This window comes from Sinocyclocheilus anshuiensis, unplaced genomic scaffold (assembly GCF_001515605.1).
Source record: "Sinocyclocheilus anshuiensis isolate Anshui unplaced genomic scaffold, SAMN03320099.WGS_v1.1 scaffold653, whole genome shotgun sequence".
NCBI lineage: Eukaryota > Metazoa > Chordata > Actinopteri > Cypriniformes > Cyprinidae > Sinocyclocheilus > Sinocyclocheilus anshuiensis.
In genome coordinates this window covers 391062-403103 of record NW_015540902.1, presented here as the reverse complement: position 1 = coordinate 403103, position 12042 = coordinate 391062, and the positions used below count along the sequence as shown (strand labels likewise).

At 38.0% G+C, this 12042-nt stretch overlaps 2 protein-coding genes across 3 annotated transcripts in view; both read right to left on the bottom strand.

Moving 5' to 3' along the window:
• LOC107689070 (protein spinster homolog 1-like) overlaps positions 1–7157 on the bottom strand; it is a 14059-nt gene extending 6902 nt beyond the window's left edge. Inside the window, exons 1-7 of one of the 2 annotated variants that reach the window (XM_016486964.1) lie at positions 6914–7157; positions 2667–2879; positions 1934–1999; positions 1693–1829; positions 1362–1513; positions 829–895; positions 482–624 (exon numbers count right to left, since the gene is read on the bottom strand). In XM_016486964.1, the coding sequence (XP_016342450.1) occupies positions 482–624; positions 829–895; positions 1362–1513; positions 1693–1829; positions 1934–1999; positions 2667–2874 (773 nt within the window). In that variant the 5' untranslated portion in view covers positions 2875–2879; positions 6914–7157. The remainder of the gene's footprint in view (positions 1–481; positions 625–828; positions 896–1361; positions 1514–1692; positions 1830–1933; positions 2000–2666; positions 2880–6913) is intronic. The other variant, XM_016486965.1, reaches the window with a different exon arrangement.
• Positions 7158–7878: 721 nt separating this feature from the next.
• Positions 7879–11655, bottom strand: nfatc2ip (nuclear factor of activated T cells 2 interacting protein). The gene is made up of 9 exons (XM_016487012.1): positions 11419–11655; positions 10720–10827; positions 10486–10540; positions 10038–10149; positions 9674–9757; positions 9171–9426; positions 8865–9009; positions 8482–8591; positions 7879–8392 (listed from the first exon to the last, which is right to left on the bottom strand). Exons 1-9 carry the CDS (start codon positions 11428–11430, stop codon positions 8231–8233), a joined length of 1044 nt encoding a protein of 347 aa, XP_016342498.1. The 5' UTR covers positions 11431–11655; the 3' UTR covers positions 7879–8230.
• Positions 11656–12042: the final 387 nt, after the last annotated feature.

The following is a 12042-nucleotide window of genomic DNA, read 5'->3' as shown; positions in this document are numbered from 1 at the left end:
ATAATATATATATATATATATATATATATATATATATATATATATATACGCACACTTTTTATGACTTCTATATGACTTTCATCTGAGAAACGGAAATATTTTGGAAAATGCATCAGTGGCATCCAATGTTGTTTTTGACCCTATTGACTTCCAATGCATGGGCAAAAACTTGCTGAAACACTACTGAAAATATATATTTTTTACACCAGCAGTCACAAAGAGCAATGGTCATTACCCTTATATCTTAATAAAAAAAAATCACTTGTCATTGCGAGCGATTAGATATTTTATCATTTCCTTGATAATCTCAGATAGAGGCTGCAGTGAGGTCACCAATAATTACCTGATAACTGAGGAAAAAACCCTCAGGCCAATCAAGCAGCATTATCAGATATAGAAAATTTCCTTGCATAAAATCTAAGGCAAAGGCTATGACTTCTAAATGATGCTTTAAAGGCAAAATGAGCTCTCAGTGACTCACTTCCTGCAGAGTGCTTTTATGTCCGTCATCCAGCTGGTTCTGTGCAGTGTGTGCTCTGGAAGAGCTTCGATCGCACCCCGCTTCGGTTCCTGAACTACAAAAAACAAGAGGATCACGGCCAGCAGCCCCAGACCAGGGGTCACCTTCAAAAGAGAAACAAACGAAAAAGAGCAAACAAAAAAGGCAGAGAGAAAATGAAAGTGAGAATAAGTGTGAGGAAATTACAGAGAATTGTTATCATTATATTTAATCTCCAAGTGTGATTTTGTGGTTAAAGCAATAAGCAGGTGTCATACAATCCACCCAGAGACAGATAAACAGTGAGAGGTTTGGTGCTGCAGACGTACCCGAAGAGCCCAGTGCCAATCCCCAGCCACATCATTCACCTTTGAGCCCACGATATAACCCAGACCACTGAGGAAAGAAAGGCCAGTAGATTTGAATGAAAATCGGGATCAGGCCTGGTCCACATTGTAGCTTATGCTGTCCATTTAATACAGTCAGCACTTTAAAATCATGTTTTGGGGGCACAAACTAATGTTCAAAACAAATGTTTTCATTTACATGAGAAAAATAAAAAATGAAAATATGCTCTATCCATTAACAACGTCTGGCCAAATAATCTCATATTATTCTCATAAAATGTTAAATATCTGGTGGCTAGTTCTTTCTCGGAAGTGCTCAACTGTAGCAGCCTGAAAACATATAAATGCAGCTTTGCTCGGTGTGGAGAAAAAAAAACTGAAAATGTAACTGCATGTGGCAGAGTGTGAGAATGTAACCATTCTGTGAATATGCATAGAGCGAAAGTGTGAATATCCTAAACACCAGTATTTCCACTGAGTGTTCTGTTTGAGTGTATGTTTGTGCATTGTCCCACCTGCCCACTGGGATTGCAAAGTAGAAAATGGACAGCATGTTGGTCCTCGTCTCCTTGACGAACAGGTCAGCGATGATGGTGGGAGCAATGGTGGAGTAACTGGCCTCGCCAACACCCACCAGCCCTCGCGTCAACAACAACGCCCAGAAATGCTGAGAGAAGATTTATCCTATTAGTTTACTCTCCAAATTACACTTTAAAATACACAGTTCAGTAAAGAAGACATCGTATCAGAGACTGAAAGCTGTTGCTTTGAAACATAAAGAAAGTATCTGGATGAAATTAACCCGTATGCATTTGCAAAGTCTGAAAGGTTTAATGTAGGACTTACTTCTTTGCCAATGAAGGAGCTGGCTAATGTCACTAGGGACCAGAAAAAAATTCCCACACACATGATGGACTTCCTGTTACACCTGTCGCCCAGGTATCCAAACAGAGGAGCCAAGAACATGTAACTGCAGATGAAGACTAAAAAGGTATAAAGAATCAAAGTGATTGAAAAGTTAATAAATAATAATAATTATAATTATAATGATAATAAAATGGATCCCAGATGGTATGAATCCACTCACCTGTCTGAAGTAGCCCTGATTTTCCATCACTAATGCTGAAGAACTGCTCAATGTCTGGAAGTACACCTGTAAGACAGGAAGTCTACTGTTATCACAGTTTATTACCGACCAATTAAAATACCATTGCACATTATATGTTTTGCAGAATAAAACAACAATGAAGTCTTTCTATAGATATTTATAAATTAAACAGTCATTTGGAACAACAAATATCTTTGCTTTCAACAAGGTCTCTACTTCTAATAGCAAAAGTATGTTTAGTAAACTCAGACAGACTACTGTAAGCTAAAACTTAAAAATAATTTTCCCTAATTTAAATAAAACTAAATAAAAATAAAGCTGAAATAAAATACAAATGGTAGATGAACTTAATCTTAAAGATAAAAATTAGAAATGTCGCAATGGCAATTAACTGAAATAAATTTGAAGTTTAAGTAATAAAATGACAAACAAAATTACTAAAACTAAAATTCAAATTAAAATATAAAAAATTAAGCTTATTTCATTTTTTGATAAAATTAAAACGCCATCAGACAACAATACATGAAACTAAATCAATTATTGTATTGTTAGAATTCATGATGGGATTTAAAAGGCTTCTGATTCAAAAAGACAAAGTAAATCACATTATCATCATGCTGTGTGTCTTTGTCTTGTGCATTTGATCTGGATTAAAAGGGACCCAGCATTGCATAGCAGCACTGATGCGCTGAAATCTAATAGCGCTGGTTACCTGCCACAGTGAATCGGTCCATATAGTTCAGTAGATTGATGTAGCAGAGTACAATCACAGTCACTTTAGCTCTTCTATCAGACACTCCGCTGGCAGACTCCTCCTCCTCGGGCTGAGGTGAACCCACCCCATTGTCAGTAGGCCCCTCCCCCTCATTATCATCTGAGAAGAAGGGTGTTGTGTCGGCAGAAACATCTGTCCGTGACATCACTGCTGCAGAAAAAGATTAAAGTTGATGAAGAACAGAAAAAGCCAGTGTATAGTTCAAATCCGGGAATGGAATATTGCACGTATACAGATAAAAAAAACTTCTCTAGAACATGGATGGTTTGGTCTACCACAATCAAAATCATTATGGGAAGCAAAACAGACCGACTGGCACACAGTTTCGGGCCATACGGCATTAAAAAAAAAAAGACCAAAGTCTATCACTGATTACACAGACTATTGATCACATTCTAATCTCATCCTCACATGAGGATGTACAGTGGGGTTCAAAAGTCTTCTGAAATCTGTCAAAATGCTTCTAATTTGCATTTTTAAAATGAAAAAGCTTTTCCATAATCATTTATAATCTAGTTTGTCAGGAACTTAGACGCACAAAGAAGACACATGGAGAGGGAAGTAGGCACATGCTCGTGATGTGAATTAATCTTGCCACAATATCATGTGAATACAGTGAAGAAAAAATATATTGAAAGAGAAATTAATCTATGAGCTCAGAAAGCTGTGCATGTGTGCACATTTTTAATAAATAATATATGAATGCAAATGACAGCTGACGCACAGATGCCATTGGCACATGCCGCTATGCTCAGTGACACTTCCGGTGGCACTTCCGGTTTTCAGTGGCATGTGTCAGTGGACAGTGGCATGTGTCACAAGTTTTAGTGACACTTTTAGTGACACATGCCACTCGCCACTGACACATGCCAATGAAAATCGGACAGTTCAGCTGTGTCATTTGGACAGCCGGTTTTCAAGTGGTATGTGTCAGTAAAACTTGTGACATGTGCCGATGGACTGCGTCTTGTGTCACTGACATCGTCACGATCATGTCACACAGTATGTTGCCTCCAGTTGTGACTGGCAGATGAGTTGAGCAGCTGTAATTGTAACACAAAAATCCTAAATAAAAAGCTGAATTTAGTGATTTTTAAATAAATGTCCATTAAACGTATTTACAAGTTTATTATTTGTTTTTCTAACATGACGTCAGTGTGTGGCACATCTCTATTTGAGTGGCAGATGACACTGAATGTTGTGCAATAGCCTACCAGTGCTATTGTATGTGGGTGATCACGCAGACTACCCATTCTAGGATACACACGGGAAAAAAATGATCATGGATCACTACGAATACTGCATTAACACTTGCATCCGTTACTGTAATCCTTTATTTTTGTATGACGCTGCGTGCACGTCGGTAGGTGTCAGTATAAATTTAACATTGGCCAGCGCCAGATTATCATCTGGCTTTAATATTTTATATAGTAATATAATAATTATATATAAATTGATTGTAATTCTGTTTATAATTGTAACTGTGTAACAAGAAACACTATATATATATATATGTATGAGCAAGCATTTCTTCTGGAGATTGCCTTGTGAAAAGCCTGTGTCAAGGTCAAGCACACTTCTGAATGGTTGGTGTAAGTTTCATAAAGCACGTTAGAATAGTAGACATCATAATGGTTTGTGGCATTTTCTCATCAGTTTATATTTATATGTAGGCTAATTCTTGATTGGCAAGTATCAGTTAGTGGTGGCACATTTTATTAAAACGTTTTTTTTTGTTGTTGTGGCCTCTGCATAGTCTCTATATTATTTTATAATTACAAATGATACAGCTGAACTGTCAAATCTATGCAAAAATGAAAAAACGCGTATTTACGTATTTGAATGCATTGCACAAAACTGGAACTGGTTACTGGAAATATAAACTTACAATGAAAAATACTCATTAAGGGGCATAAGACACATTTTAATCTTAATATAGGAACTCAATATTTGTTGTACAAATGAACTCCGCGATGTAATAAATCGTATGTTTGACAGCAACATACTGTTAATTAATTCAATATCGTTCTGCCGTTAAGTGGGTGTGTCACGCAATCTACATTATGCAGCGACACCTAGCGGCAGGTGTCAGTCACTACCGAAGGTGCGACACGCACCGCGGCAACTGACAAGACGCAGTCCATTGACATGTGTCACAGGTTTTAGTGACACATGCCACTGTCCACTGACACATGCCACTGAAAACCGGATAATTAGGTTTAAATCGCCGTCATGCATGAATGAATGATATTTTTGCAATTTTACACATAATAATCTACGATGATCACATTACACAAAACTGAAATTGCACGTCAAAATAACACATTGTCAATATTTTTTGAGACCCCCCAAAATTTCACAAATCGTTTTCAGTGGAGCCCATGTCTTATTAAGGGGAGCCGAGCTCCCCCTATAGCTCCCCCGTAGTTCGTACCCTGCACATCTGTATTTGAGTGGCAGATGACACTGAATGTTGTGCAATAGCCTACCAGTGCTATTGTATGTGGGTGATCACGCAGACTACCCATTCTAGGATACACACGGGAAAAAAATGATCATGGATCACTACGAATACTGCATTAACACTTGCATCCGTTACTGTAATCCTTTATTTTTGTATGACGCTGCGTGCACGTCGGTAGGTGTCAGTATAAATTTAACATTGGCCAGCGCCAGATTATCATCTGGCTTTAATATTTTATATAGTAATATAATAATTATATATAAATTGATTGTAATTCTGTTTATAATTGTAACTGTGTAACAAGAAACACTATATATATATATATTAGTATGAGCATGCATTTCTTCTGGAGATGCCTGAATGTTTTGTCAAAGCATTTGACATTCTGCAGATACGTTAATAAGTACAAACTTTGTTTAATATAGCATAGACTTACATTACGTTGCAGACTTACATTACATTGCCTTGTGAAAAGCCTGTGTCAAGGTCAAGCACACTTCTGAATGGTTGGTGTAAGTTTCATAAAGCACGTTAGAATAGTAGACATCATAATGGTTTGTGGCATTTTCTCATCAGTTTATATTTATATGTAGGCTAATTCTTGATTGGCAAGTATCAGTTAGTGGTGGCACATTTTATTAAAACGTTTTTTTTTGTTGTTGTGGCCTCTGCATAGTCTCTATATTATTTTATAATTACAAATGATACAGCTGAACTGTCAAATCTATGCAAAAATGAAAAAACGCGTATTTACGTATTTGAATGCATTGCACAAAACTGGAACTGGTTACTGGAAATATAAACTTACAATGAAAAATACTCATTAAGGGGCATAAGACACATTTTAATCTTAATATAGGAACTCAATATTTGTTGTACAAATGAACTCCGCGATGTAATAAATCGTATGTTTGACAGCAACATACTGTTAATTAATTCAATATCGTTCTGCCGTTAAGTGGGTGTGTCACGCAATCTACATTATGCAGCGACACCTAGCGGCAGGTGTCAGTCACTACCGAAGGTGCGACACGCACCGCGGCAACTGACAAGACGCAGTCCATTGACATGTGTCACAGGTTTTAGTGACACATGCCACTGTCCACTGACACATGCCACTGAAAACCGGAAGTGTCACTGAGCATAGTGGCATGTGCCAATGGCATCTGTGCGTCAGATGTCATGTCACTTAATGTTAAAACTGCTGCTGCCTACGCGGATAACATGTCAGAAGTATCCTCAACTTTCAATAATCTATATCCTTTAACTTCGATTGTAAATTGAATCGAACTAAAAAAAATAAAAATAAAAACTGTTTCTGCTGACTGATGACATGTGATGCTTGATGTTGACCAATACTAGTCTAAGTACAGACATGTAGCTGGTTAAGCAACATATTCCACTGACAGTGGTGCCAAAATAAATAAATAAATAAACCCAAAAGCTGTACTTCTCTTTTACAGACGTGGTTATTATGGAAAAGGCATAGAAAGCTCTCAAGGTGGAGTATTTGTTTAAAACACCCAGTGTTTCCTCAACACTTGGAAAAGCAAAACATTCAATCACAACTACTGAACAGCCTTTCATTTAACACTGTTTACGGAGACATGCAAATCCCGAAACCTATAGAAAAGAGCGCTATGAACTGTCTCCCGTATGATATATCCGAGACTTTGTTTACTGCTCTATAAACAGTCCTCGCACCTATATTGTCGTTTACCTGGAAAATACAAAGCGAAGTCAGAGGCGTCCTCAAGAGTTCCTCTGGACGCTGTTGGGCTCCCTCTGAGTTGTCAAGACGTTTAGGGTGCTATCTTTACCTTACCTCCTGTGTGGACATTTTTGAATTGCAATGGAGGGTCTCGAAGCGAACTGTTTCCGTTGTGTTGCTGATCTACAAGCTCAGCACGACGCCATATTGGAATAACGCAGTGCTTCCGCTCCTCAGTCATGTGAGCGCCTCCTTCAGCTCACTGCGCAATTTTGAAAGATTAACATAGCTAATTTAAAACCACGAGTGAAATTGATATTCTGATTTGTGCACCTAACTAGCACTAAGCAAATGACTTTAATAAGACAAAAGAAGATGCTAACAAAATCACTAGTGAATCTGAACCTTTCATTTGTCTCTACTTCTCGTGCTGATGAATGCTGGTATTATTAGCACAAACTAATTGTAAAGCAGTGATGAATTGTTTGAGCTGATCAATAACCTGAGATAACATGAGTTCACATGAATGTGAAGTTAACTTTTGCTGCATTCAATCTAGGTTTCAGCGGAGTCAGAAATCATCCTCGGGCCTCTGAAAGTGACAAAATACCCAACGTATCCTCATCAAATATTTCAGTATAATCTATTAGGCCTATCGCAGGTTTGGTGCCAACGTAGGCATCACAGTATTTACAACCTGAGAGGCAAATGTTGTCCTATTTACAGGTACTTTAGCAACTGGTGTTGATTTATTTTGATAGGTAACTGCTATAATTGTTCCAATTGCCAGCTTATTTCAGTTGATTAATTAAGTTGAATTACTTGACATAAATTGGTGTGATGTTGTGTTTTATAAGATAAAAAATAGTATGCTCTCAGAAGGCTAAAAAAATGCCTTTGAAAACTAACTCCAGGGAGTAAATGTTGCCCTTTAGAAAACTGACACAAGTACTACATGCAACAAAAACATCTAATAAATTTGTCATTTTATTATATTCCTTTCAATCAAGTAAATTCTTTATATGAAAAAAATCAACAATTCTTAAATAAATCTGGTGTATATACACAATGTAAAACTGAATTTATATTGCTTTTGCATGTCCTCAAACATAAGTCAAATGTGTATTGTTCATGAAACCTTAAAAAAAATTCTGTGGTCTGTTTTAAGTGATAAGAAGGTCTAAACAGAAGTCTGACCTCCTCTACAAATCTTTTTCTCCGTTCTTGCGAACCACAAAAAACATACAATTTTACATGTTACATTGCATCCAGAATATGGTTTCAAAAAAGTACAGAACTCCCAATAACATCAAAAGTCGTGGGCGTTTAGGCCCAGACTTCAATGACGTCACCGTCCTCCATGTCTAGGTCAGCTGGAGTCTGATTATGTGTGACCCTTGACCCATCAAAGAGAAATCTGGCTTTCCATCTAGCACTGGCAGCCAAACCAGAGATGTACTGAGCCAGGATGGACCCTAGAGGAGCATTCTTTAAATAAAAAAGGAACAATGACAGTTGAGTACTAAATTCATTTCACAGAAACACAAGAACATCCAAAAAGATGTACAGTACAACACCTTGTGTAGGGAATACTCCTGCACAGATGCTTTCTCTTTGCCTTGCAGTCGCACAGTAATGACATTACTTTTGTCACTCTCTTCTTGTTTATTCTCTGTTACTACACAATCTGGGAAAGACAGTAGAGATGAAGAAGAGTTGAATGAAGGCTGCAGGATTTTTGATGAATCATTTATAGAATGTTTGCATGTACCATCATTTAACAATGTCAGAGCTCACAACAGGTCTGTCTTTAAAAGTTTATCTTTTAGCATTAAAATTAATTTCCCTGTGGAGAAAATGAATGGAGTTTTTACATCTGGAACCCGACTGGTGCACTCTATAACTGCACTGTGATGCATGCTAATGAACTCAGCTCAAAATTGCTACTGCTTTCTATTACCTATAATGTCAGCTATGCCGAGACCCAGCTCACTGATGGACGAGTGAATAGGGAGATCAATATCTTTGTTTAATAACAGAATTTGGCTGGGTCGGACATTGAGTTTGATGGCCAGCTGTTCCACAGCTTTACTCAAAGGAGACGTCTGCAATCAAAAGGCACATACATACAATGAAAGTCAAATTTAAAAACATTCTTTTTCCAGTTTGAATAAAAAAGTAACTCTATTCATATATTTTTTTCTACCAAACAAATATGCCACATATCGAGTAATACGTCATAAACAAAAGTGTTTATTCCACTTACAGACAGAATTGGGATTTTGTGCAACTCCGTTCGACAGCGAAATTTCAGTGAAATTTCTCGTGCAGAGTCTCTGTCCTCAGTATTTAGTGGACGTCTTTTCTTTTTGCTGTCAGAAGAAATTATGATAATGTCATCATCATCATCATCATAGTCCTTCACAGGAGATGGAGAGTTTCTGCATTCAACCACAGGTTCCTGAGGCTCAGGCGAGAGACACACCAGAGAGCCAATCGCATCCAATTTCCTGTTGATTTCTCTAGGACAGAGATGTGAGAGAGAATGAGAGAATGTCAGACCTGTTCACTTATCTCTAGCCCTACTAGCTGTTCATTTCATTACTTCTAATATTGTTATTCATTGCTGTACCCTATTTGAAAAAAGCTAATATTGATTGTCATGAGAGCATTAAAACTATAAAAACTGCATGAGAAAAGAAGTTCAATCTAAAAAAAAAAAGAGATCATTAAATGTCGTATTTCATCACTAATGATGACGTCACTTACTGTATTTTTTGGTTTGCCCGTCTGCTCCGTTTCACTGGTGGACTACATGGTGGAGGGGGTGGAGAGGTGGAACGAAGGATTTCCCTAGGGAGGTGAGGAAGATTTTAATTAGGGTTGGAGCTAAACTCTGCAGGACACCGGCCCTGCAGGACCAAGTTTGGACAGCCCCGTTTTAGATGAAAGAACATGGCTTAGGTTAGGCTAATCAATCATCAGATGATTAATTGGCAGGGCTGTGATTCGTTTTAATGTCAAAGAGCTAGTTTTGAGTCGGATGTCACAAAAACAAACAACATTGATAATGGGTGCATAATGACACACTTTTTATATGCCAAGGTGAAGCAAAGTCAGTCTGTGTACTTACTGAGCTTCAGTCTGTTCTGGCTCCTCCTCGGAGCCACTCAGATCAATGCTGATTGGCCGTTTCTCTGTATGAGGTGGGGAAGGAGACCACAGAGGACCACCCTTTTCCTCATCTGACACAATAAATTACAACACTAAGGATGGCGTGGATTAATCCCACTCACGAAATGCTAAATATCAGAAATCAGAATATTCAGAAATCTTTCTAATATGCTGATCTGCTACTCAAGAAACATTTATTCTTATAATCCATGTTGAAAACAGCTGTGCTGCTTAATATTTTCATGGAAACCGTTTTTCAAGATTTTTAAAAAATAAAAAAAAAACAGCATTTATTTGACAGACTTTTTTTTTACACTATAAATGTCTTCATGGTCACTTTTGATTGATTTAATGCATCCTTGCTAAATAAAAATAAAATGTTAGTATATAACAAAAAGTTTTGATACCTGTGAGACTGGTGTGTTTGAAGGTTATTGGCTTCAGATTCAACGAGCTGTTAACCTAAAACACAATAATGTAACATCTGAATCGTCTTTTTTAGCCTACGTTTGCACCTTGTAACACATCCATCCCAATGCATTTAGATTACAGACATATTTTCAAACAAGTGGCAAAGGTCATCAACTATATTCTTTCCAGTCATGAAGGACTTTTAAGTTAAGCAGGCAAGATCTACTCACCTTGTTGGAGTAAACAGGTACTGTTGTGATGGAGGAGGCGTCGAGGATGCGTCTGCGTTTGGGAGGTTGTTTTGGAGGGTCTGATACACCCACGTCACTGTCTGTTTCCTGAAACAAGAAAAAGGCAACATATTTCCAATATCATCTCATGGGTTTAAACGGAAATTATATTTGTAAAATACATTTAGGTAATAGTTAGCTGTCTAGCCTGTCAGTGGCAACTTGAGCAGAATTATTACAACTTTGTTTTTACTGACTTGTCGCGGATAAATCACAACAGAAATCGAAACTGTTCGGTAAACGACTAATACAATGTTTTAATGGCTATAAATAACTTAGAGTAAAATGAATGTGTTTCAACAAGTTTATTAATTAATGTAAACACATGCACAACCGTATAACGTATACCATTTTAAACTGGTGCTCTGCGACTACGTTCCCGCAAACTTGAAGGTAACGTTAAGTCTTGCACATTTACTTGAACAAAACCACTTTTCTGTGTTGTTGTTCATTAATCGATATGACAACTGATTAGCCAGCGTGCTATTGCACAGTAAGGCAGTTATAGATAATAGATATTCAGGGTTGTTTTCTGACGATAACTATTTAACCATTATGTCTGTGTAAAATGTACAGAATTTGAGTAGCAATAGCTCTTTAAACTTAGCACTGAATAACTGCTAATAATCGAGATCTCACCCTTTCAGCCATGGCCCGTTTCCGCGCGCGCTCTGTGACTCGGCGTGACGTCACGTAACAAAGGCTCGCTGCTGAACACTTGATTCTTACATTGATGATGAGGCGGATATTTTAGTGAATAGTTAGTTGGATAAGATGACTTATATAACTATTTTAACCAGAAAACAGAAGATACATTACTATTAACAGCTTCATTCCATAATACAATACTAGAAAAAGGGCTAGGAGTTAGAGGTCTGCGCAGGACTATTTTTTTAGTCCCGCAAGGTTATTCCGCACCCACCCGCTCCCGCTATATATTCCCCTTGTCCAAGGCTTTGTCCAAATACCCACACTTGCGGTCTTGGCCACTTGAGAGCGCGTGTGCGCGACAGGAAGTACGTGTGCAAGACTGTCCCCGGTCTTGATGTATAAGTAGTCAAGTGGTCAAGTGCAAAGACCGCAAGTGTGGGTGTCTGGACAAGGCAATTGACTCTTTGTTCACCCGCTGTCCGCTTAAGGCGGGCGTACACGGTGCGATTTTTGCTGTCGTATGAGCTCGCAGGCGATTTTTTTTCTCTCGGGAGAAAATCGCAGATGCTCGCATGGTCGCGGCTCGTACCGTGTGAGAAGAATTACGGGCCG

Excerpts from the sequence above, each read along its gene's own strand:
- nfatc2ip (XM_016487012.1), bottom strand. Across the intron at positions 9,427-9,673 it reads CGGGCAAACCAAAAAATACA|AGAAATCAACAGGAAATTGG; the intron begins GTAAGTGACGTC and ends TCTCTGTCCTAG. Across the intron at positions 8,592-8,864 it reads CGGCATAGCTGACATTATAG|ATTGTGTAGTAACAGAGAAT; the intron begins GTAATAGAAAGC and ends TGTCTTTCCCAG.